Below are 27,186 nucleotides of genomic sequence, written 5' to 3' on the forward strand. Positions count from 1 at the left end.
TTGCCAACTAACTTTCCAAGTCAGGGCATTTGGATCATCAAATGGTTCTTCCTCTATTTTTGTGTCTTATTAGTTGAGACGAGAAACAATTTAGTTAAAGCATTTTTGGAAGAACTAGCCTGTTGATATTCATTAAACAGCTTCCTTCCTTCTCCAATTCCCCACAATTCTGTTAAGGGCTTTATCTTCCATTCCATCAGCTCTCCTTCCTTATCCTCCAGTATGTTCTGTAACCTTAGTTCGTAAAATGTCTTTTCCATTTCTAATGTTATTGTTGTGTCTTCTAAGTCTTCATTTATCTGAGTCTGGTCACTAGTTTCTTCCTTTAGATCCTCAAAATTTGTGTCAGCATTCTCTGGTTTTCCTTCTATTTTCTGGGTTGCTGGTTCCTTCTCTGTAGTTATTTTCTGAGTTTGTAGATTTAAATTAGAAGATTGTTCTTTTATCTCCTTTGTGTTATTTTGTATCTCATCATGAGCTAAAGCGATTGTTTCTTGTATTAATTTCAACATGGAGAGAATTTCTTTGTGTGGTTCATCAATATTTTTTATTGTAATATGGCAAACAAACTTCTAGAGACAGATGTTAAGGATGGTTTTTTACTATTTAGAGCTAAGTATGAAGCATCCATTGTATTTTTGTAAGTAGCCTTTATCCAAATTTATCCAACCAACTAGCCATTCTTAAACCTCCCCTAAGCAGATATAAGTAAAGTTCAGATTTTTCTGTCCAATGAGAAAGATATACTTTCTGTCCAGGGCGTAAAAAGAACCATTAAAGGTTGTAACAGTCAAGATTTATAATCCAAAGTGTTTCATCATATCAGGTGGTAGTGTATGCTTCTTCTACAGGAAAATAGTTCTACAATAGAGCTTTGAAAGTTAGTATTTGGGTTCATAGTTCAGGCAGGACAATTTTAGAGTAATATTATCATCTCTGCCACATAGATAAGCAGCCCCCAAGTCTGTTCCTTTTTCTCAGCTATAGTTCTCAAAAATAAAAACATCAAGGCCAGCCAAAATCTTATCTAGCTCTGGGTTTTGAGGTAGGTTTCTTTTTGGCATAAATAAATTGTAGTACCGTAATTCACCACTAGATGTCATCAATTCCAAATTAGTCTTGTAGGTTTCCTCTTTTTCCCCAGATAATTAATTTGCCGCTTCCCTTAGAGAATGGGGTGGAAATTTCCTTTCCTTCCTCCTCGGGGGGGGGGGGGGGGCGGGGGGGGCGGGAGTGCTTTGGGCATAATTTCAGGAAGAAGTCTTAAAGTCATAAAGAGAGGCTTAGATCTCACCCAGTTTCATCCACATTGCTGTAAGATTGCTTGGTAGTGCTTGGTGTCTTCCGTTGACAGCAGCTTCTGACATGAATGTAGCCAGTATTTCCCCCACTGGTTTGGAGGGCTTCTGCCCCCCCCATGATCAATGAGGGTCCCCTCCTTGTTTGCCTCCTCTGTGGGGCAACTTTTGACCCTTTTCAGGGTTCCCCAGCAGGGCAAAAACAAACACAAAAGATGGAGCCCCGTCTTCCTGCATCTGCCTTGCCCGAAGCCAAAACCAGAAGCCCTTCCAAAAATACTTTAATCAAATTCTCTTCCCCATTCCAAATAGAAAAATTTTTCCAAAGAGGAAAAATTACTTGATTCAAATGTACTAACTTGGAGAGTTATTTGGCAAAGGAAAAAAGCTGTTATGAGATGGGAAATATGAAAACTCTAAAAGGGTTTGAATAAACGAAGCTTTTGGTTACCCAAACATAACCTATTATGAGAAAATTATAAGCAATAGAGATATTTTGAACATTGATGGGAAATTAAAATATTAAAAAAGCGGGAAAAACAGGATATTGATTGAACAAATGGATTGTAAGTGCAAATGCAATTGAGATATGGTTTGGCTAGAAAAAATATTATAAACTGACACTATCGATATTATGTATGGTGCCATAAAAATGTGATGAAGATGTCTATATTTAATTGTATATGTATTAACAACAATAAGAACTGTATTTGCCCAGTATGAGAAAATATATACCACCAGCAGAAAAGACAAGGAAGCACTGGATGGTTTAGCATTGGAACTAGACTGAGAAAATTAAGACGTACCACTGAATTATTAGTGGACCCAGACAACACGTTTGCTAAGTACTTTCTACTTTCTTAGAAAACTAATAAAATATGTATTAAAAAAAGAAGAAGAGATGGTCCATCAGAGAGTTTTTGGGAGACTGTTGGATCACTTTGGAGGAATGAGGCCAAGGGAGAAAGCTAAATTATTGTTGTTCTCAGCATGCTGGAGGAAAGCAGGAAAATCTTACTATAGTGAGTTGGACTTTGATTCCAAAGAATCAACACAAGAATTTCCACCAAAGTAGATTAAGAGAGAAAACCCTGATTGTTTAAATTGTCAATGTGAAAAGTATGAAAATTCTGTCAGATTCCCACATATACTCACTTTCTATGTTTGTTGAGACCTTTTGAAATCTTGATATATGTGGGTTCAGCAATCTCTTGTTCAATTATGCAATTAAATATTGTTTTCCCAAAACAATCTTGGAAATCTACATCAGAGTTCAACTTCCCAGGATTCCCTATTGTAGGTTTCAAACTGACCATTGATTAACCAAGAGATTGTCGAACTCAACATATGTTAAAAGGTTAAAAATATGGACTTTTAACACACCGAAGGTCTAATAGTCTCCTGTGTTACCTGCATCTGTGCAATCAACCTGTCTTCATCACCCTGCCCCCAACCCACTTTGAATCCAGCATCAGTTTAGTTTTGCATCTGATGAAGTGAGATGCAGCTCCTGAAGCTTTTAGTTTTTAATAAAATTGTGTAAATGGGGAAACATACTACCAGTCTCCTGATATGAAACTGTTAGAAGAGTTGTACCCACTGGTTTAAAGTGCAGTGTCATTATTGTACTGGCGATACCCAATTGCAATTTGTCTTGCCCTGGTATCTGGAGGCTGTTGGAGTCTGAGTGGAGTGAAACAGGTTTAACCCAAGCAAGATAGAGATGCGCTTTGCCTACTGAGTATCCCTCTCCAGCATTATCTTCTCAGGGGGAAGCACTGCTAATGTGCTAATCCATCACGTTTGGGTCTCCCTAGTCTCACAGCCACTGCTAAATGGACAGGTGGAAGGCATGGCCAGTAAGGCCTTTCCCCAGCTTCAGGTGATGTGCTAGCTGTGGCTGTACCTGCAGTGGAAGATCTCACAAGAGCGTCACATGGCACATCGATCTGCCTTTAAGATCCTCTTGAAAGCTACAATAGGTGCCAACTGCACTGGCCTCCAGACATTAGCTGTCAGATTATACTGGTATGGCAGGCCCTGCACTGGTTACTCACAGCTTTTGGCTGCAATTTAAAGCCACTTTGGAGAGCTTCTGGAGATTGATGGGTGGACACTCTCAACTTCATGGACTGCATGTTAGCATCAAATAGTGATAGAATTAATTTTCATTCTGAACTTTTTTTAGTATTAATATTGCCATGGATGTTTTATCACTACTGTGGAGAATTTTATTGTGTTCTTGAAGTGATACCAGCAAGGACTCTGAGAAGCAAATAAGTACATAACACGAAGAAATAAAGCACGTAACACATTTGCGGAACCCTGACATTTATTAGTCACTCACTTGAGAGGGAATTACAGCACTGCGACCCAAAAACACGCAGATTAAAATGCATGCATCAGCATTCTCTAAGTAGAGCAGAAGAGAGGCTTTCCACTTTGACTAGTTTAAGGTGTTGTATACTAGAAACAGACATGGATACATTCAACTGTGTTTAGACTATCATGTGAGATCACTGCATCTCTTGAGAAGATAAACTGCGTAAACCAATACAATTCATTGTTTCATGAAAATGAACTGAATCGTGCAAATTCAGCCGGAGTGATGGTATACTAAATTTCAGGTATCCAAAACTCTCGTTTAAATACCTACTCAAACTAGGATGGATAATCTTTCCTGAAAGTTTTAGATGCCAGACAAATCTTCGCATGTATCAAGAGAAAGGAAATAATAAGGTTCTTGAGTGACTGTTATGAATGGTACTGAAATGATGTGGCATAAAGAGCCTTCCTATTATTGTCCATGTCAATATGGTCTCCTCCATTTAAACTGCTTCTACGTAGTTGGCTGGAAGCATGCCTGTTTTGCCTGTTCTTTGCACAGTTCCATACATCCATCCTTCATCTACGGCTTGGACGTTGACAATTGCATCACCATCTTTGAAAGAGACTTCATCAGCATCTGCTGCTGTGTAGTCATACATAGCACGGTAAGTCTTCTATTGTGTCATATTGGAGAGAAAAATAATAACCAAATGTTACTAGCATAAAGGTAGAGTACAGGGAACAATCAATTCAACACTTCTGCAACTGTGCAACTTTCAATAGAAAAAACCTCCCTCCCAAACGCAACCAAAGATGACTATTGGTTCAGACACACGAGGGTTCTTTTTTCTCCCAAGAAATGGCGTGTCTTCCACCCAGGGCAGGCAGAAGAGGTAACGATAAAATGTGACATAATCTAAGTTTCTTCCCCATTTACAATTTGCCATCATGACTTTTTTATATAAGCATGTAAGGAGCAAAGCTTGATGTCATGAACCAGGTTCCACCATTTTGATGAGGTCATGGCTTGTTGTGGACTCACCTGTACACAGGCCCCATTCAGAAATACCCTCTGCCAGCAGAAAACTTCATTTTTATAGATACTTTTGATGGATAGTTTTGCTTACCCCTGCAGTAGACGGATGAGAGGGAATGGAAGATACTGTAGTCTGTTGAGTCGCAACAGAAGATGATCTTTGTTGTGGCAGCTCTACAGTTTTGGCATGTTTGTAATCCACTAAGGAAGGAAACGAAGTTGAAATATATCAGAAGAAGCAATACAAAAACAAAAAAACCCTGGTATGTTTTCAAAATACAGTTAAATGGTGCTTGAACACTGGGTATGTTTTCAAATTTTGTTAGTGGTTGGGACTGTACATTACCTCTAGCACTGATGTATGCATTGTTAGAACATCTCTCTGTAAAAAAAAATGGTAAAACAATATCTGCCCACAGAGATGGTACTAACATGTTTTTTTTTCTTTTTGGCATACAAGGGTTTTGTTGCATTTATTGATTGAAAAGAATCACTCTGAATAGGGCTGAAGAGACTGGATTCGCCCTACCACATGGAATACTATATGAGTAAACACCTGTTTGAATATGGCTAAATAAATAAATAACTTTGCACACAAAAGCACTTTATAATAAGTTGGATAAGAGATATAAGTAATATAGTATTTTTTCATAAGGTACAAAATGTAAAAATATTAGGATGTTGTAAGTGAAGGGAAAGTTTGAATTTTAAAGACAAATTAAGTTTGAAAAGATTTAGGATTAAGGAAAGATTGAAATATTGAGGGGAAATTAGGTTTAATAAGAATTCTGGGAAAAAAAGGCTGTATAGTGATTTAACGAATTTCTACAAATAGAAGTGAAATATAATCTGACTAGGAAGATGTTATGGATAGATGTTATGATAGATAAGTAGTATAGTATCTCTAGAATATAAGTAATATGAAAATACTGGGATGATATATTTAAATGTAAAATTTGGATATTTAGATGTTAAATACTGGGAAAATATGATTGATAAGAATTGTTTGAATATTATGGAGAAATTGAGCTTAAACCAGATTTATGAAAATAAGATGCATGGTGAATCAATAAGGTGACTCTTACAAAAATAACAAGCTGATAAAAATGCTATATATGGACACTACTATTGTTGGTATAAATATAGAAGAAAATGTTTTATTTAAACATTTAAATATGCAAAATGTCAAATATTAGAAATTATATTTGTTTAATATTATAGATAGAGAATACTATTGGGTGAAGAGAAGATCAAGGAAATATATTTTCAAATGATATAGTTATAGAAATATAAAAATTAATTACTATTGATTATTTATTATTATTAATTGTATATTTTTTCTAAAAAAATTATGAATCAAGACAACACGCTGTACATGAGGCACTAATGTGGTTATTGTAAAAAACCAATAAAACTTTTACAAAAAAAGAAAAGAAAAGAATCACTCTGATATTGTACATTAAATAAATTTTGGCAGTTATATGTTGCATTCTCAAGAAGGTATAATCATGCTATAACCAACCCTTACGTAGGTATCAAAAATAATGTGTGTCTCTTATAGTAGCTAATGTTGATACAATGGCAGCCAACATGTTGCATTATTCCTAGTCTTCCCACTCTGCTTTATCAGCGCTGAATTGCTTTGAGCAATGACTTACAAGTTATGTATGACATTCCCCTTATGGTAATTTGTCAACAGTGGCAAAATCATAGTTTTCCTTCCAGTACCATCTTTTCTATCATTTATTTAACAAATAAAATAAATCTGAGATTTGCTGCTATTAACTGCTATTCTGGCCTTTTTATCAAATGCAAGGAAGTTGATTATGTTCTAAATGAAGGCTCATGAGGCGAGTAAGCAAATCAAAGTCGAAAGAAAAAAATAAATTATGATTTATTTTATTGATGCTTAGACAGGCTAGGTTACAAAAAGAAGAGAGTCATGAGATAACTTTAACAGAGAAGTTAAAATATAACTATTGTAAAAAAGATTGGAAGCTACTTCTTTATATCTTTCTTTATAACTCTTTTCTTCTTTCTATATATCTTTTTTCTTTCCTCACTTTTAGCTTTTTCTTATCTCCCTTTTTTGTTCTACTTTAGTTTGTATTAGTTTTTATTTATAATTTTTTTCATAAATACTTATACATTTTGTGCCTCCAATTTCCCCTATAAGATGGCTTTGGGCAGCTTACAAGCTATAAAACAAGGAGAAAAATAATTAAAATATTAAAACATTAACACTTCACTGGTTACGATTTTAAAACTATACTGAAATCAGAATTAAAAGACGTCTAGGATGGGATTTTTTTTACCCCGTTGGCCGCCTGCAGTGGTTAGTGGCTCCTTCATATACATTTGATGAGAGGTTGGTTTGTTTTTTTTGTTTTTTACCTGTTGTAGTTGTTTGGAAAAAGCCTCCATTGCTGTAATATGACAAATGCTGATCAGCAGCCTCTGAATGCTCAGATTTTTCATCCCCACCACTAAGAGCACTGGCAGAACGTGAATGCTCTCGGCTACGTCGCTGGGCTTGAACTGGGAGCCAGAGGTGAAGAAATAACAGTCAGGGGAAACACTCTGGTTTCAAAGCAGAATACTTAGCAGGAAAGTAAGATTATTTTAAATTCCTAATCGCATAAAGCTACATTTTGAGAGAAAACCATAAAGTGCTATCAGTACAATGCTCACAGTTTCACAGACAGCAAAACCTACCTGCCAGCAAGTGCAAGCTTCTCGACTGAATGTTATCTTCTGCTGGGTCATAGTCAAAGACTGATCCAGGATTGGTTCGCCATACACGAAGGCCTGCAGAAACATATGATTAGAGTTGGATGTGGTTTTGTGTGATTGCAGTTTTATTTTGCAACCAAACAGTCAAAATGCAAGTAAATTAATGCTTGCAGTTTTTATAAGCCACATTTAGAAACCACTTTGCTAGTTATGCTTGAAGTGCAGCTTGATTGAGAAACAACAAAGCAATGAGGTCTTGCTATTCTTTGTAAACATAACAGACAAACAATTATGGTTAGATGGTCTAAGATACTTTCCAAACAATTGAATCTGGAATATACCAACAACTCAGTAGGCAAGTTCAATATAAACACACTGATGTGCAGAATAATATCTGCATGCTATGAACAATGAATTTGACAAGCAGATTTGATTTAGACATAGTATAAAGTTTAGTACAAGTAGGCTCAAGATAAATCAACTTTTTTTAAAAAAAAGTATTCAGTAAAACTAATTTTCTGCCACATATCTTGACTCAATGTATTATAGTTTTGTCTGTTTGGTTTTCAGGAGACCCACACAATATAAAATATACCTGTTAAGTTATTCATTTCTTGATCCTGATCTATTCGTTTTTGCTCCATTTCTACGACTCGTCTCTGAATGCCCCTATAGTTAATGTCACTGAAGTCCTGCATATTCTTCTTTACACGTTCTGTTATGGGATCCGTGACTACAGGTGTGAAGCTACCTTTGGTCTTTTCAAAGTCTTCATGGTATTTCACCTGGAATTTAAAAAAAACACGTCCATTCCAGATAGTCATATTTGAGATAGTTTTCTTCAACCTGATAAAGGATAATCATCATCATCATCATCATCATCATCATCATCATCATCATCATCATCATCATCATACAGTTGGAAAGGACCTTGTAGGCCTTCTAGTCCAACCCCCTGTTCAGGCAAGAAAACCTATACTATTTCACACAAAAGGCTGTCCTGTTTCTTCTTAAAAACTTCCAGTGTTGGAGCATTCAGAACTTCTAGAGGCAGATTGTTTCACTGATTAATTGTTCTAACTGTCAGGAAGTTTCTCCTAAGTTCTAGGTTGCTTCTCTCCTTCGTTAGTTTCCATCCGTTGCTTTTCCCCTCAGGTGCTTTGGAAAATAGCTTGACTCCCTCTTCTTTGTGGCAACCCCTGAGATATTGGAACACTGCTATCATGTCACCTCTAGTCCTTCTCTTCATTAAATTAGACATACCCAAGTATAATATGTCTAGTAGTGGATTAAGGTAAAGGTAAAGGTTCCCCAGCACATGCGTGCTAGTCATTTCCAACTCTAGGGGCCGGTGCTCATCTCCGTTTCAAAGCTGAAGAGCCAGCGCTTCTCCGAGGACGTCTCCGTGGTCATGTGGCCGGCATGACTAGACACCAAAGGCGCACGGAACGCTGTTACCTTCCCACCGTACTGGTCCCTATTTTTCTACTTGCATTTTTTACGTGCTTTCGAACTGCTAGGTTGGCAGAAGCTGGGACGAGTAACAGGCGCTCACTCTGTTACGCGGCACTCAGGATTCGACCCACCAAACTGCCAACCTTCTGATCGACAGGCTCAGCGTCCTAAACCACTGAGCCACTGCGTCCCTTTAGTGGATTACAACACCCATATTTTTCATCCTCTGATAGCTAGGAATTATTTCCCCAATAATTAATCTTGATGATTAAATAAGGCATCTATAGTATTTTTGCTTGAAAGGCATCAGGTTGGGAAAAGTTAAGTGCTTAATATCTTACCCATTGAAATTATAAAAATTTATACTGAAAGCTGAGTTTTTGCTTCGGATGTTACATTTGGAACTGCTGCATCTTAAAATATGTTACTGTTGATAATTCACTTGGGCAATTTCTTGGCTTTCATACAAAGCTGTACTCACTGTGGAAATGTGCCGTTGTGTCTCCCGAACACGCCTCATTTCAGGGGTATCCAGAACAAAGGGTGCTTTACCTTGTACTTGCTTCCGGAAACTATCCGAATAGTGGATCTGATAAAATCAGAAAGTTTGAATTAATGACCCCAGACGTTAGTGAGCAGATTTTTAAGTGATGTTTCATTTAGAAGTTGTAAGGAATCAAGAAATGCCAAACATGCAAGCAAGCTTAGAGGCATATCATAAACATTTATTCTTTATTAATTCTTGATCTTAAAAAGTTATTTGGCATGTAATATTATTGTTTAATTAAAGATCTATGTATAATCTCTTAACCTAGTGAACCTGAAGGGCTCTAAGCAGATAGCTTTTAAAACAACAGCCACAGAACACAGACAACTGTTTTGTATTGTCTCAGACTCTTCATCGTTTCTTTCTGCATGGCTAAGAGAAGGTTATAAGGTTCTAAGACCTTCTGCTTACAAACATGGTCTATTTCCAACATGGTGCAATACAACAGTCCATTTTAATCCCAGGCACTCAAATCAACCTTATGACATTCCAAAAAAAAAGTGCCAGCTTTAGATTTTGGATACTCCAAGGCAATGGTGCTTCTGTCATGCTTTGGCAGCCCCCAAAAGCACTTGGTGTAAATTCTTTCCATGCAAACCTGAAGCACAAGTGCTACACTCAAGACAAGGGTGGTCTCACTTGCTCCTAGACTGTGAAGAATTGTAAGGAAGAGAGACCCAATATCAGATAGAAACCAACTCTGTGATTAGTGCTGATAAGGTCCAAAAGGGGAGAGCAGATCATAAAGTCCAGGATTGGTCTTCTGAGAACGATAAAAGCCACAGAAAGGCGATGTCGGTGCTCGAAGTAGCGCCACCATCATCTCAATGTGGCTCAAATGCCTTTGTGCATTTACACAAAAGGCATGTGTACCTTGACACCTACAATTGTATATCTGTTGACTTCCTTCCTTCTTTTTATGTCTTATGCTATCGGACATAAAATGGTTACAAATATTTGTAAAGAACTGCTTCAAGGCAGTCTGGAGAAATCTCAAAACTTACATTTAGAAGAATGCAGACTTGTTTTTTTAATATGTGTATATATATATTTGTGTAAATTACTAACAAAGAATTAAGGGCTGTCCGGTGTGACTACTGCCTGTTCGATGGCCTTCAAGATAGGCTGAAAACAGGAAATAAAGATTTGCCCCATGTTTGGGGCCTAGCAAGGTAATCTAAATAGTTAACATTTGACACATATCTCCCCTTGCAGAAAGCTAACAAAGCGAGAGAGATCCTGTGGCTCAAGAGGTAAAAACAACTGCCTAATGTGCAATCAGCCCAGGTTCGAATCTCAGAAGGGTATGGCTGACTGATGAAAACTAAAAACTAAAACCCATGTAACATGAAAAATGTAAAGACTATTTATCATTATTTTTTTTAAAAAAAAGTTAAGCTGTTTATTGAAGACAGTGACAACTATTAAAATTTTTAAGCCATGCTTAAGTAGAAATTTGACAATTAAAAACCAGATCATATGCTCAGGTAACATATTAGTTTCTAAATGCCAACATAAAGCTATAGCATTAATGCAGTTATTAGTCTGGAAATATTTTGAACGTGTGTGTTGTGTGTGTGTAAGCAATCAATATATATAAAATATATAAAATATAAATTGGTTGTCCTGAAAATACCGAGCTAATATTTTCTTGATTGCGTTTGGCCCTCTCCATCTCTGGAGTGATAGAAGTTGGGGTTCCTTTTCCCAGGCTTTCTTTGTACAAAACCTACACAGCATACAAGAAAGTGTTCAAAAATCAAAGATTAGATGCTTGTTTGTGAACAATTTCGTTAAACTGGATTACTATAAAGTAAGCATAAGTAGACATATAACCCAGGAAATAAAGTGGTTAAAAGTTACAGGGTAAAATAAAAAGAACAACAAAAATGACATTAAATGGAGAAAAGGAGTGTTGTGTTTAAAAAATATAAAATGAATAGGATTGAGATATATTAGATGCAGGACAAGATTGATCAAATGTGTTATTTCAAGTTACTTTATTTTTTTTCCCCAATACCAAGCTAATGTTTTCTTGATTGCGTTTGGCTCTTTCCATCTCAGGAGTAACTGGTGTTGGGGTTGCTTGCCCCAAGTTTTCTTTGTAGAGGACCTGAAGATTGTAAAAGTATCCAAAAATCACACACTCACAAAAAAAAGTCACAAAAATAGTCACAAAAATATACAGTAATTCAAATAAAATTTCTTGCTTTTTTTCTTTTGCAAAAAAAGGGCTTGAAGGCATTTTCTGAAAAGAATACTAATAAAAGTATAAAAATAGATTACGATTAAAAACTTCATGATCTCCAAGGTAAACTTGATAAAAATGAAATGTTTTTTCTCTCTATTTCACACAAGTTAGGAAAACATATACTTTATTGTTCACAGTTACATGGTTTTAAATTCTTATGAAATCAAATAAATATAACTGCAATATGAACGCAAGACAAAGAGGTGCTTGAATCAAACTCCACACATTTGTTAGAGGGATCTCTGCAATGTGTGAAAAACTATTCTATGAGAAATCACAAAGAGAAACTAGTATATTTTGGTGAAAAGACATTAATAAAGGCAACATTCAAGTAGCAGCATTTAGAAGGAAAAAAAATTAAGAAGGTGAGATGATTAATAGAGAAAATATTATTTTAAAGATAAGGATTCTATCCAGCTAGCAAGATCCATTACATTGTGCAATGGTTCTTTTCAATGAAGTCTTTATGGCTACAATAATGGTCCAATATTAGTTATCTTACTAATGGAATAATAATAAAATTTATAAGCTAAGGAGAACAGAACAAGAAAACCTTGCTGATGGTGTTACCTAGTTTGGTAACGAAACATTCAGAAACTATATTGAAATAAGCCTGGAGGGCAAACCACTGCCAAAATCTAAAACCCAAGCTACAAGTATTTACTATTATTTCAAAATAATAAAATAACTTCTGCTTCCTATCAATTGCTGGCTCAGTGAAAGCCATGCAAAGAAGAAATTACCTCCAGATGTTTTCCTCATAGGGAATGAACCAACGGCACAGTGCGTAGTTCTCCATACCAACTTACATAGGTCTTTTCATTGTCATTCCTGTATATACTTCTGATCACATCTTACTCCTGCAGATATTAAGAATTCTATGGAGTTGTTGGTGCTCTTTGAGCTTGGATTTCTTGCTTGCAGATGTCTCATTACTCAACTAGGTAATATTATCAGTGCTAGTTTGCTCTGTTTAGATACAGTAGCTTGCCCTGCCAGTGTATTACCAAGCAAAAGGACCCATACCCCCACCAATAGTGGCAGGGCAAGATACTGTATATAAACAAAGAGCAAACACCACACCCACTAGCATTGATGATGTGACCTAGCTGAGTAGTGACACCTCAACAAACAAGCTCAGAAAGCACCAAGGACTCCACAGTTTAATCTTGATCCACATAGATTCTCTTCTATCGGTACATTAACGTTCTCTTCCTTTTTAGATTGGATATGATACAATTTCTCTGCAAACCTAACTACAACATGCTAAAAAAAATTCAAGAGTACGAACAGTAACTCTACTAAAGAAAATTACACTGAAATCCTTCATTAATGTTAGGGCCCAAGAACCGAGAATGACAGGTGGGGTTACTTTTGAGTATTTCCTCTATTGTTCTTCACCTATAGACAGAAACTTGCCAGACTAAAGCAAGTATATGGATAACTACAGTTATACTCTAGGAAAAATGGGGGGGGGGAGCTCTTTTAACCCTTTCCAAGTTTTGTCCTCTGGAAAGTAGCCCCTCCATCTTGGGAATTCAGACTGCATCCCATCCCAATTATAATTTCTACAGAAGAATGCATTGATAGTCTAAGTTAAATTATTTCAGAATCATTTTTCCTAAATCTTGTTATCAACAAGATCTCATTCCCAAATTTCATCACATCAGTTCCAGAACAAAACTCTGATTATAGTGTTTTCTCTGCTGTGCAATTTTGCATAATCAGCAGCTGAGGTGCATATAGAAATGATAACTATCTGTTTGTATGACTTAGCCTTTCATAATCACCAAAATGGATAGCTTATATTTTAAGGTTATGTCTTTCTTTGTGAATTATTCTGTCTCTTACAAAACAATTATTTGCATAAACCTCTTCTCAAGAACACATTATTTGGACCCAGAATCATAGCATGTAGTATATAATATCTGGATAGAGTCCTATTGTCATTCTTGCTATATTATGAAAATTCTTCAAAATCTGATGGTTGAATATTAATATTAATATCAGAGGTATCTTATGAGTAGAAGGTAAGTAATCAATATATCAGTATTTTATTTCAAGGATATTTTTAAATACAAAAGGCAAAATTTCTGAACTTTTGTTAGCATGTTATTATATTTTATTATATCAACAATATTTTTGTTTTTAAAATACCGAGCTAATGAACTCTTGATTGCGTTTCGCTCTCTCCATCTCAGGAGTGATAGGTATCGGGGTACCTTTCCCCAAACCCTCTTTGTACAAAACCTACAAGGTAAAAAATGGGTGTCCAGTAACCATAGAATAGCAACAGGCAAAATGATATTTCAAGAGTTTATAATGTTAATGCCAGGAACACACCAGCTTTCAGTATAGAAAATGGCTGTTGATTTGTGTCAGCTAGAACAAAGACCTTCAGTCAACAACCAGATTAAAAAAACCAATCTAGTAGGATAAGGAAGCTGATAGACAGCACACACCAATCAAACAATCTGCTGAAGAAAGTAGCAACTCAAATCTTTCTGGGAATATGTTAAGTTGCAGAAAGAGTTCAAAGGGTAGATGGTTTAAGCCAAGAGGCAGAAATGGGAGCTACAGTTGGGTTAGAAAACACAAAACTCTGAACACATTTATTATTATTTTAAACCATTCATTCCTTTGCCTCTTTCTTTTAAATACCGAGCTAATATGTTCTTGATTGCGTTTGACTCTCTCCATCTCTGGAGTGACAGGAGTAGGAATTCCTTTCCCTATGCCCTCTTTGTATAAAACCTACAGGATATAGAAAAAGGTACCCAGTATTTACAAAACAGCAATGTTCATCAAAAGATGTTAATAGCTTATGGTGTTAATACTTGGATCACACCAACTTCCAGGGAAACTAGCTGGCTGTTGATTTCGGGGTCATCTGGAACAGAGACCTTTAATCAACACCCACAGAAGAAAATGCTCTAGTAGGATAAGAAAGATAGAAAAGCTTAAAAGAAAGGTGAAAACACTGGGTTTGCTGAAAAATAATGTAATGAATCAATTCTTAGTAGTAAGCAACAGTAGGAGCAGTAGTAGAAGACTTAGGTTGAAGAATGAATTCCAAGGATAACAACCTTATTTTAATGGTAAAATTGAGACTCAAACAGTTAGAGAGCACAGATCATTAACACAACTTATTTCTAAAACATTAAGTATAATTTCTCTTCTTTTTAATACCGAGCTAATGTGTTCTTGATTGCGTTTGATTCTCTCTATCTCAGGAGTGACAGGTATAGGGGTACCTTTCCCCAGTCCCTCTTTGTATAAGACCTGAAGGATACAAAAGAGTATCCAGGAATTATGAAACGGCAACGATCAGAAAACAATATTATTAGGTAGCGTGCTTAATATTTCTATTGCACCAGCTTCCAGTGAAGCCAGCTGGCTGTTGATTTCAGTGTCATCTGAAACAGAAAACTTGAATCAACACCCATAAAGGGGGGAAAAAAACCCTAATAGGGTAAGAAAGGTCATAATGCAAAAACAAAGGGGGAGGAAATTCCATGTTTGTTAAAAAAAAGAAAAAGAAGAAGTGAGCAAGTCTTAGTATGTAAGCACACATGGTCTGGAGAAGAAATTTCAAAGGTAGCCTTGTAAAAGATGAAAAAGCATTACTGAGAGTTAAGAAAGTAAGATCATTAGCACATATCAGTTTACAGTATTTCTAAGAAGCCTGGTCAGTTTTTCTGAATACCGAGCTAATGTGTTCTTGATTGCGTTTAACTCTCTCCATCTCTGGAGTGACAGGTGTAGGCGTTCCTTTCCCTACATCTTCTTTGTATGCAACCTACAGAATACAAAAAAAAATGTACCCAATAATTACAAACCAGCAATGTCCATGGAAAAATATTAATAGTTTATGGTGTTAATACTTGGATCACGCCAGCTTCCAATGAAGCTAGCTGGCTGTTGATTTCATTGTCATCTGGAACAGAGACCTGCAATCAACACCCACAAGGGGAAAAAAAAATCCAGCAGCGTAAGAAAGACAGAGAAGCTTTAAAAATGTGAATTTCTCTATGTTTTGGAAATTAAAAGTAGTGAATCGAGTTTTAGTAGCAATAGTAAACATAGCTTGAAGAAAAGATGCCAAGGATAGGGGGTTTGTTGTGAAGGGTGACTTGGCGGTACTGATAGTTAGAAAGCAACATCGTTAACACGTCAGCTTATTTCAAAGAATTCAGATCAATTTTCTCTTCTTTTGAATACCGAGCTAATGTGTTCTTGATTGCATTTAACTCTTTCCATCTCTGGAGTGATGGGTACAGGGGTTCCTTTCCCTATGTCGTCTTTGTACAAAACCTATAGGATACAAAAAGGTAATCTACTAATTACAAATCAGCAATGGTCATCAAAAGATGTTAATAGCTTTTGGTGTTAATACTTGGATCACACCAACTTCCAGGGAAGCTAGCTGGCTGTTGATTTTAGGGTCACGTGGAACAGAGACCTTTCATCAACACCCACAGAGGAAAATTATGTAGTTGGGTAAGGAGGATAAAAAAAGCTACAAGGTGATGATGGAGGGAGAGGGTTTCTATGTGTGCTGAAAATTAAAAAATTGTGAGTCAACTCTTAGTAGTAGTATACTGAGGTTGAAGAAAGAATTCCAAGGAAAGTAGGCTTTTTTTTCTGGGAGGTGAATTGGCACTACTGATAGTTAGAAAGGGAAGTCATTAACACATCAACTCATTTCAAAGGATTCAGGCCATTTTTTTTCCTTCTTCTTTCATATACCGAGCTAATGTGTTCTTGATTGCGTTTGACTCTCTCCATCTCTGGAGTGACAGAAGTTGGAGTTGCTTTCCCTACATTGTCTTTGTACAACACCTGTGGAATAGAAGAGCAGCTAAGTAAGCCAGCAATAAGTAAACTGAGGGGATTTTGTCAGAGTATTGATGCTTTACAAAGAAGTTGATTGAGAATAGGACAGCTTGCTGGATGGTTGCATCATAAGAAATTTTCTTTTCAAAAAACAGGCACTAGTGTTCTTTATACACGGTGTCATCCTTTCAATACGCATTATTGGTTCTTTGTATAATATTCAGCAAAGACCCAACATGCCGGAGATAGGAAAATGAAGTGTTATATTTTGGCAATAATTTGGAGGCAAGGTATTGAATAGCAGGAAAGATTTAAAGCTCTCCAATATGACGCTAACCTAAATTGAACATCAAAGACCAAAGTTTCACAGAAAGCACAATAAAGACATTATCAAGCTGGAACTGTGATTGGGAAAAAGCTCTTTAAAAAAGGGGGGAGATGAAAGTGCCAGTTTCCTAGAAGTACCGAGCTAATGATTTCTTGGTTGTGTTTGACTCTCTCCATCTCAGGAGTGACAGGAGTTGGGGTGCCTGTCCCTAGGTTTTCTTTGTATAGGACCTGCATGGCAAAAGAAGGTGGGACAAAACAAAAATAAGAATGAAAAACAGTAGTCACTTGAAATATACCAAGGACATTGGTCTTCAATCTCCTGGGGATGAGTGTGAGGCTTTCAAAGTTATGAAAACTTTTCCAAGTCCTATTTCAACAATATTCTTTTTTGTGGTTTCTTGCTTTTTCCTAGCCTGCTAGCAAATTGCAATGTTTAATGCACCAAGTTATATATGATCCAGCATTAGGAATGTTTAAGTCATCCAAGATTGTAAGAAGATGTAAGAATGTGGCTTATAGCAATAGCAATAAGACTTATATACCACTTAATAGTGCTTTACGGGCATCTCTAAGCAGTTTACAGAGTCAGCCTATTGCCCCCAACAATCTGGGTCCTCATTTTACCGACCTCAGAAGGATGGAAGGCTGAGTCAACCTTGAGCGGTCAGGATTGAGCTCCTGGCAGTCAGCAGAATTAGCCTGCAACACGGCCTTCTAACCACTGTGCCACCACGGCTCTTATGTTTTGATTAAGCTCAATAGTATTTTGAGCTTAATCATGGCCATGCAACCAACAAACCCATTAAATATTATGAATGAATGAATATTAAAAATGAAAATAGTAAATATTTTAATGGATTTTATGCATGGGAATTCATAAAGTTGCTTCAAAATTTTATTATCTGTTTAGGTTTTTCTCTTTGCAGTAGTCTCTATTTTTAACTATACATGGCACATTACAGCATAGTTTGTAGCCGGGAGTCACTCACTCACCTTCCTATATTTTTGGAGGCCCTCCACTGTGATGGATTCAGAAAGGTCAAAACACACAAGATGGCAAGCATGATGGCATGATCCAAGCCCTGCCCCTTTTGTATGTGGCTCAATATTGCACCCATATATAAAGCATAAACAGGTGAGACTTCTGTCACAATGCTACAGCCATTATCTTGCCTGTTTTGATATCTCCACCACTACCATCACAACCACTGCCAATCCCTGGATACACTGGCTCTAGGGCAGGAAAGATTGGTCCAAGGAGTTGGAAACATGTTAAGATCTTGGACATCAGTCTTGTAAAATGGCCTGCTAATCCCCCAAATGCCCCCAAATAATATGTTGATAATATTATTCAAGATCCCAGGACATTTTTGCATAACGCCTTTCCTTTTTTCAGAATGAGCATATAAATTTAATAAATGAATAAATAAATATTTTTCAAAAATAATTTGGTTGGGGAAGGGCTTTGCTTTAGAGAGCCAGCAATGCTGCGCTGTAGAACTGTGGTATAAAGATTAGTCATCCAGTATTTTGGAAACTTCAAACTATATGCCATGTTGGTTAAATCAAGGTTTCTTTTTGCTCTGCTAAAATAATACAATAGTCTCCAACTATTGGAGCAAAGAAACCACTGCAAAAGATATCAGGGTTTTGGCAGAAATAGGACATAATGGCAATCTTAAAGTGATGGAAGTGAGATTCAGCTATAAATTGTAAAAAATAATTCCAATATTTTATTCTGAGCATATTGGTTGCATTTTTTTTTCATTTCTAAACCTCATCTGAGAAAGTACTATACACCCTCTTCCATCCAATTGGAGATTTAGACCATATTCTCTTTACAATTTAAGTTACACTAAATACATGATTTTAAAAAGAATCACAGGAGTTAAAAAAGAAAAACTGTCAGGATTGTATTCCAGATGGTTAACAGTATTCCAGGGACAGTAAAAAAGTTAACAATAATCCAGACTATTAGAATACAAAATACATTTATTGGAAAATTAACTATATTGATAGATTTGATATTACTTTGATCCGTGAATTATATAGCAGCTAATCAAGATTCAAATGTTAATTTGAATGGGGTCAAAAGGGAACTTTGTGTAATTAGAAGTTTTAGTGAACATCCAAAGTTCCATTGTATGCCCCATTTATTATAAGAAGATACAATAGACTTAAGCATAAACTTTGCTTTTTCAATGAAACCCAACCAAATTAATTTTATTTAATTTTGGCTGGATTGTAGCCTAAGGTTACAGAGCCAAAAATTTGTTGTGAGCTGTTTTGGTCTACTTCCCACACTATCAATATGAGTTGGGAATACATGTACCATCATTAAAGAAACAAAAAAATCAAATAAAAAAGACAGTAATTGAATGATTCAATTACTAAAATAAAGAGTTTATTTTTTTAAAAAAAAAGTATTTTATGTTACTCAGAATGAATAACATAAAGGTTTGTAATAATTAATTCCATTTTAATAAAGTTAAAGGGCATTTTTAACTACAAAAATACCGAGCTAATGATTTCTTGATTGCGTCTGACTCTCTCCAACTCTGGGGTAATACTTATTGGAGTTCCAGACCCTAAATTCTCTTTGTATAATACCTGTGTAAGAAGAAATATATATGTAAAAAAAATCAGTACAGAAATGCAATTTTCTTTATGAAATTAGTTTTCTTCACGGTCTACAGAAATTTGAAAATCCTCCTAAAAATAAACCCTATTCTGACCTTAAAAAGTATTCCTAAAAGTATTGCTAAATTGGATATGAAAGCTCTCCCAAGTTTATAACTTAATTGCATTCAAATAATTTGATGTGATTATAATGTTAGGTATACTTTAAATCCTCTGTAGCGTCTTTACATTCTCCCTTGTGAAGGACACAAGGAGAAGAGAACAACCAGTCAGAACTCAGTTTGGGTTGATCAGGCTATGTCTTCCATGATGTAGTCTTGGAATATGAGGACCCCTTCTTGGAAGTGAGTTGTGATCTGTGGTTGTATGGCCACTCATAGGCTAAACGCACAAACACTTTTATGTGCCTTGACAGCTTAAATATATTTAGAACTGAATTCTCTTGCTTGGCAAATTCAAGGATTCACATGTTTTTATGAATAGGGGACAAAAAAATAGCCTTCTTAGAATCTGCAGCTTGGTCTTGATTCTTCGGCCTCGTGTTCTCCAGTCAAATAAATTAAAACTGGTGGAGATGGAGAAGTTGTTACTACAAAAGTGACAGCTATGCTATTCCTCCTCTGGAGTGAGACAGGATTGAAGGAGTGAGAAAGGATTTGGAAGTCACAGGACAGATGAAGAAATGCTGGAATCCAATAGAACAACTATCCCAATTTAATTGCAATAAGGAGTCATTGGCATATAATGGCAATTAAATATATGGATGCACGTATGGACCTTTGTACTGGAGTTTGGAACTCGGAAGACTATAACTGTGTTCTTGTTTTTTCTGTGCAGAATCACAAACTGCTTTAAAACATCATTAAAAAAAATAAAGATCAGCAATAAAAGAACATTTGGAAAAATATTTTACAATAGTTGTTGGGGTTCCTTAAGTTAGGATCAAAGAAGTGTTATTCTAATATTGCATTGCACCAAAACGTGGATGCCAAAAGCTATTAGAAAGATTTCCTGTTATAAGGGCAAAGGGAAGGCATCTATTTGTTTAAGGCAAACCATATTGTTCTATTTGAGGAGAGGAAGGAAGATAGGAAAGGGGTATGGTGAGAAGAAGTTAAAAATCACTGCAAAACAAAAATAATTAGTGCTTTAATTGTCCACGTCTCATGATGGGACTAAAATGAAGAGGAAGAGATAATCAAAATCTCATGGAGAGTTTAAAATTAAAAGGAAAGTTAGCATAAGATCATGACAGTTAAAATTATGTATTGATAAATATTTTGAGCTATACCGAGCTAATGTTCTCCTGATTACGTTTGACCCGCTCCATATCTGGTGTAACAGGAGTTGCCATTCCTGTGCCCACCTGTTCTTTGTAAGACACCTGTGGGGGTACAACAAAGTATCCACAAAAGACCCCAACAAAGAGGTGCAATAACCAGAACTCAATTTCAATTGGTAGTAGGCAGTAAAAGTGCATGGTTAAATCCTACAGTTGGACTAGTGCCACAAAGAGAAAAGGGTAAAAGAAATAGAGTATTATTCATTAAATATGTGAATGACATTGCAGGTTAAGGAAAGCATATGGAAGGGAAACACTGTGTTAATTTTATCATGGGAACAAATTGTTTATTATATTTTGTTTTATTTTTCAAAACTTATTTTATGATGCATAACGTTTTTAATTAGTTAAAAGTTAGGAAGGGAGATGAGTCACAAAAATCGGAGGCAGTAGAAAATAGAGTATGATAGTTAGAGATTATTCTTTTTTAAAAAAAGAAAAATTATGAGTTGTTAAAGTAGATTTGATTTTATTGAGAAATACCGAGCTAATGTGTTCTTGATTGCGTCTGACTCTCTCTATTTCTGGAGTACTTGATATTGCAGTTCCTTGCCCTGCATTCTCTTTGTACATTACCTGCAGAATACAAACACCCACCAAGATGAGAAATAGGATAGCTGCTAGGAAAACATCAGGGCGCAATGTAAATGTTGATTAACGCACTTGTTTTGTATATAAATATACACATACACCCAGTTGCACTGTGAGAAACGTTTCCATTCTGTTTTGAAAATAATGCATGTTGTGTCAGAAAGGAACGATAGAAATGGAAATACTGCGGTTTTTTTAGTACAGGTAGTCCAGTTTGATGTAGTGGTTAAGATACCCATCTAGAAACCAGGTGGAGCCCAAAGGTGGGATCACAAGGATCTTCAGTTTGGAATCACTATGCTCCCACATGAGACCTATGTCCAACCCCCCCACCCCTCCGGTGAATTCCCTTTACTTTTATTTAGCACCAATTTGCCTTCACCATTAGATCAGATTCTTAGGCATAGGTAGCATGTAATAAATTTGAAATGCTTCACACTAAACTCCTGTTGCTGGTAACTTGCGCCTGACAGAAACTGGGAGACTGTGAGTTCTAGCCATGCTTTAGGGACAAAGCCAGAAGAATGACCTTGGACCAATCACTTTCTCTCAGTCCTACGAAGGAAGTAATGGCAAACCACCTCCAAAATCTTGCCAAGAAAACTGCAGGGATTAATCCAAGCAGTCCCCAAGAATTGGATATGATTAAGTGGGGGGAAAAGTTCTTGTTTAGTGATTGTCTCATTTAGTGACTGGACATAGTTATGACTGTGATGAAAATATAACCTTATGACCAGTCCTTACATTTTACAACCTTTGCAGGTCTGTAAAGCTGAAATAAAATAGTAAAATCATGTTTCACCTAGTGACAGCTTCTCTTAACAACTGAGTTGCCAGTCACAGTTGTGGTTGCTAAATGAGGACTATCTGTGTTCCATTGAACATTTTGTTTAAAACTCTTTCATGGATGTCCAGTCAGAAAGAAGGGATCAAAAAATCTTGGAACTATAATGTTCCCTTTAATTTTTTAATTTTGTTTTATTTGGGAAACCCCTATCTGGAAAGGGCCTTTCGGATCAGATTTGAATTACCTGAATTAATAAGAATTCTGTTTCAACTTTAACACCCTTTCACATAATATCAGACCATGTTTTAAAAAAAGAAGTACATTCAAGCTTTAAACATAATATCAAACCAGTCTCACACATTTTTGCTTTCTTTAAAAAAAATGAAAAGAACACCAAGTCCATCCATTAAAAAAAATTAAATGTCTTGCATTTTACTCTTTAAAAAGATGCCTATTTCCTCACATACAAAAATACAGTTAGAATCAAGCACTCACTCAGTTGAAAAAAATCTGAAAACAAATAACATAAATCTGAAGTTAAAAAATGAAATATGTAACACACAGGTCTAGTGAAACCAGGTTTTACAAAAAGCACATTTTAAAACTAATTCATTGGTGAAAAGCTTAGTCAAAGGGAGGGGGAGCAGGCAAAAATTCCTAAATAATAATAATAATAATAATAATAATAATAATAATAATAATAATAATAATAATAATAATAATAATAATAATAAAACTGAAGTGCGCACCACTTCAGTATCTTGACTTTTCTAACCCGTCCACCACTCCACCACAAAGCAGGTAGTATAGAAAACAAGAAAGGAGAAGACAATACCTATGGATGCTTTATGGTTTCTTCATAGATGTTATATTGTTACTAACTAAACAGTTCTAATTATGGTCAGCCATAATTGCCTTGCTTTCCAGACAAATGTATGGCACAATATTGTACTGATTAGTATACTGCATCAATATTTCCTATTAACTACCCAATGGGTGTCCGATTAAGATTTGATTAATTATGTGCCATCAAGTTGGTTCCAGCTCCTAGCAACCATATAAATAGATTTTTCTCCATGTAATTTGATTTGATTACCTTAAAAATAAGCTAGAAAATTAAGTTCAGGAAAGGTTGGCGAATTGTTTAGAATTTAAAACTCCCAATCTTTAATCCCTAAATTCAGATTTCAAGAGGTATGTTGCGAAAGTTAATTTGAAAACTGGAATTGGATCACCACAAACAAATAAATAAGCAAGCTAAATAAACAATGCATAATTCACAAGCTAAGAAAACAGATATGAATAAATATTAATGCAGTTGTATTAGGATTGTGCCCAGGTGTCCCTAAGTATATCCAGAAACCTGTCAAATATCTCTTCTTATTTATTTATTTATATTTTATTTTAATTCCATTTATATCCCGCCCTTCTCCGAAGACTCAGGGCGGCTTACAAGCTTAGCAGTAGCCTTCATTCTATGTATATGCCTGCTTATTAGGGCTTTCATACATAGGCAGCCAAAGTTACTTGTCTTTGGCAGATGGCAAATTTTAGACTAGGCTTATAGGAAGCACTTCATCAATTAGTTTGTCATTATATTTTTAATTCCATTCAATCCCATCCCCATTTGAATTTTTCTGACTGAGAACCAACTTTTGGGATGTCCTCCTCTGCTCAGCATTAATATATTTATATTCTCCTTTCAAGGTTTATATACAAAAGTTATCAAAGCAAATGGATGTTTGGAATACAGTGAGAGTGCCCTTTTAAAAGTACAGATGGTGTTAGTACATGTTAACAAGAGGAATAAACAGCAACTTAGTATGGTGAACAGCAGCATGTCATAATTAGCCAGTTCATTATTAAAAGAGGGAAAAAATTAGCCACTACCGAGCTGATGTGTTTCTGTGCCTCCTTGACCCTTTTCACTTCAGGAAGGTCAGAAATGGGAGTTCCTTTTCCAATGTGTTCTTTGTACTTAATCTGCAAAGTTGCAGTCAGAAGAGAGACCAAACAATGACTTCAGGTACAAGAGACATACACATATTCATCTCACCTCACTTAAGAGAGCACAGAAAACAATTGTCACTGAAGATTTATATAGTTGTGGCACCATAAAGTTTAACATGCACGCTAGTGAAAAATCCCTTATGAAGGAAGCTTCAGAAGGAAGTTCGGAAATAACACTCAAGTAAATATAGATAATTAAGTAGAAGTCTTTTTTCATGGATTGACGAAATTCTCACACTGGCAGTTGTTCGATTTATCCTTAACTATGAAATGATTTTATTTTAAAAAACAACTTTTTTCTTGCCTGAATGTGACCCAGATAGCTTCAAATAAGCTAGTTACAAAATTATATGAACTGCATAGCACCAGGTTGGGAAAGAATGCCATAGCATAAACCATCTACCGCATAGGTAGGAAACTTGTAGTCATCCAAATGGTGCTGGATTAAGGCTCCTAGCAGTCTTTATCTTGGGTGATGCTGGCTATGGCTACTGATAGCTGCAGTATAACCTCTGGAAGGCCACAGGTTCTTCATTTTGATCTTGCTCTATTTCCCACAAAAGTTCTCTTTCACTACAACTGCCCTGACATTAAGGCTGCATTTGTTGACAGTGGAAGCTATGATATGTATGCTCATCCTGGCATGCTGGGGTATATGTATTTGTTGTGCATGCTGGTATTCCTCTGGTTGTTTTTCAGTTCTGATGTATCTAAATGCATCAGTTTGAATCCTAGTACTTTCTTCAGTGAAACCTAGGATATAGGCCACTATTCCGTATAATTGAATGCACATGGAAGAGTCTTTGCAATGAAAGTGAGGAATCCCTTCTGAAAGAGGCTGTTGTCTTCATATTTAATAGAGTCCCTTCAAATATGAAATGTTATATGTGCAATGGAGTCCCTGGATTAAAGAATTATGGATCAGATCCAGTTTTTTCCAAATTTAACCTCATTGTTTTTACTGAATATACTCTAAGTACAGCAAAACTATTGTTCCAACACATATTTATCCCTTTTAGTTCCAATCGAATTAATTTTTTAATTCCATCCAGTAAGTACTATGGCAAATATTAGTATAAATGGCATTCAATTTTATAAGTTAAAACAGTGGCAATTAAGAATGGTTTTTTAAAAAATCATTTTGATTTTTTTACCGTGCTAATGGCATCTGTGGTTTTTCTAATTCTCTGTATCTCTGGTGTTTTTTCAATTGCTGTTCCTGTTCCAACGATATCTTTGTATAAAACCTAAAGCAAAACCACAAGGTCAATCACAGAAAGACATATTGTCATTTCTACAGCAGCACTACAAAACATCAGAACATCTACTTCAAGAAAAATAGAAATAACATCAGAACATCTATTTCAATAAAAAAAAATCATACCCACTCTCATCTCTGTGTCATGTGTATTATCTTTGGGGATGCTTGTTTGGAGAAACCACTTGACGGTTATAATTTCAAGCAATATAACAGGAAAGAGATCAGACCAACAAAAACAAGCAATATTTGTCATAAGGATATACAGGTAGTCCTTGACTTACAACAGTTTGCAATAGTGGTGAATATCTGTAGCTCAGGTATAGGATGAGGGTGAAGGGTTGTTCTCCAAGCTTGTGGGTTGGTTTCCGAACGTTTCGTTATCAGGCTGGGTAACATCTTCAGTGGACTTTAGGGGATGTCAGTGTTCCTCTGTTTATAAGGGCTTCAGGTGTGGGTGTGTCAAATGAGGGTCTTGTGATGGGTCAGGTGTGAGTCATCAGTGAGAGGCTCGTGATGGGTCTTGTGATGGGGAGGTTACTTCAGGTCAGGGTCATGGGGAGGTGAACTGCTGGTGGGGGAGGGGGCTTGCGTGGGTTGGTTGAGGGCCAATGCTGCCTCTGGTTGGCTGTGTGGTTGATTTGGATTCTGAGGGGTTCATAGGCTGGTTGTAGGTCAGTGTGTCTGTTGATGGAATTGCTTGTGCAGTGCCAGGCTTCGATGAACTCACGAACATGGCGGGGGGTAGCGTGGCCCATGATTTTAGTGTTGCTCCTATCGAGAACAAACTTTCACCCTCTTACAACAGCTTGTTTAGTGATTGTTCAAAGTTACAACGGCCTTGAAAAAGGTGACCTCTGACTGTTTCCCACACTTACAAAAGAAGGAAGAAAGAAGGAGGGAGGGAGGGAGGGCTTTCATTTGCACTTAACTGGTTTCTTAATTATCTACTGTCAAGAGGCTTTATGGATATCAGTGAAAAAATTGAAATGTGTTAGCAAACTAAAACATTAAAAGGAGACCAATCATTTGCCAAACAATATAAACTTACCGAGCTGACATTTTTCTGGTTTTCTTTAACTCGTAAAATTTCTGGTGTTTCATTTACAACTGTGACCTTTCCTTTACTGTCCTGCAGATCATGCTGATACTGAAGCTGTTAAGAGAGTACATGTTTTTCAGTGCATCAATCTCAAAGACTTCTGTTTGGCCTGTCACCCGTACAGGCCACTCATTGCTTCCTGAGTGCAAGAACCGGTGACATCTTCCTCCTCCCACTCTCGGCCCTCTGCAAATGCCCCCTGCACCTCCGTTTCCCAGCTTTGATTCAAAGCTGCTGTTACCCAACCTGAGCCTTCTGAGGTCCTTGAGAGCAGTTGGCTTCAGAGCTTCATCCACTTCAGGAGCAGCCCAGCTCTGATTTGCTGCAGTGCCTGGCCCAGCCCTGCCCCCCAGTGGCTCGTCTCTGTCCTGGGCAGCCATTTTGCTTAGGCTGCTATGTTTTCTATTGGTCAGCAGTTGCTCTTTTTAAAAATCATCTTCTGGTTAATCCAATGATCGCCCCTTATGTCAATGGACAATCCTTAGAAGCTCATGCTCTGTTCAACCCTCAAATTTCCCTCTGGATGCCCTTTCATTTTCTTCTCAGGCTGGATGAAGCATCTTTCCCTTGCTTTCCATCCCCTGCTCAAAGGATTACAAAGCTTCCCTTTCCTTCTCCCCTCCTCCCTGCCTTTTTTTTTTT

At 36.4% G+C, this 27,186-nt stretch overlaps 1 protein-coding gene across 1 annotated transcript in view; it reads right to left on the reverse strand.

Annotated features, from left to right (window-relative positions):
* Window positions 1-3,618: 3,618 nt before the first annotated feature.
* The window catches only part of NEB (nebulin), a 228,957-nt gene continuing 205,389 nt past the window's right edge, over window positions 3,619-27,186 (reverse strand). Inside the window, exons 169-189 of the mRNA XM_081333913.1 lie at window positions 26,494-26,598; window positions 25,339-25,431; window positions 24,065-24,157; window positions 21,280-21,372; window positions 20,746-20,838; window positions 19,332-19,424; window positions 16,950-17,042; window positions 16,398-16,490; window positions 15,870-15,962; window positions 15,355-15,447; window positions 14,838-14,930; window positions 14,310-14,402; window positions 13,806-13,898; window positions 11,418-11,510; window positions 11,034-11,126; window positions 9,332-9,439; window positions 7,991-8,180; window positions 7,378-7,470; window positions 7,057-7,200; window positions 4,754-4,863; window positions 3,619-4,300 (exon numbers count right to left, since the gene is read on the reverse strand). Coding sequence (XP_081190039.1) covers window positions 4,127-4,300; window positions 4,754-4,863; window positions 7,057-7,200; window positions 7,378-7,470; window positions 7,991-8,180; window positions 9,332-9,439; window positions 11,034-11,126; window positions 11,418-11,510; window positions 13,806-13,898; window positions 14,310-14,402; window positions 14,838-14,930; window positions 15,355-15,447; window positions 15,870-15,962; window positions 16,398-16,490; window positions 16,950-17,042; window positions 19,332-19,424; window positions 20,746-20,838; window positions 21,280-21,372; window positions 24,065-24,157; window positions 25,339-25,431; window positions 26,494-26,598 — 2,226 coding nt within the window. The 3' untranslated portion in view covers window positions 3,619-4,126. The remainder of the gene's footprint in view (window positions 4,301-4,753; window positions 4,864-7,056; window positions 7,201-7,377; window positions 7,471-7,990; window positions 8,181-9,331; window positions 9,440-11,033; window positions 11,127-11,417; window positions 11,511-13,805; window positions 13,899-14,309; window positions 14,403-14,837; window positions 14,931-15,354; window positions 15,448-15,869; window positions 15,963-16,397; window positions 16,491-16,949; window positions 17,043-19,331; window positions 19,425-20,745; window positions 20,839-21,279; window positions 21,373-24,064; window positions 24,158-25,338; window positions 25,432-26,493; window positions 26,599-27,186) is intronic.

Source organism: Vipera berus (genome assembly GCF_964194415.1).
Source record: "Vipera berus genome assembly, chromosome: 1".
NCBI lineage: Eukaryota > Metazoa > Chordata > Lepidosauria > Squamata > Viperidae > Vipera > Vipera berus.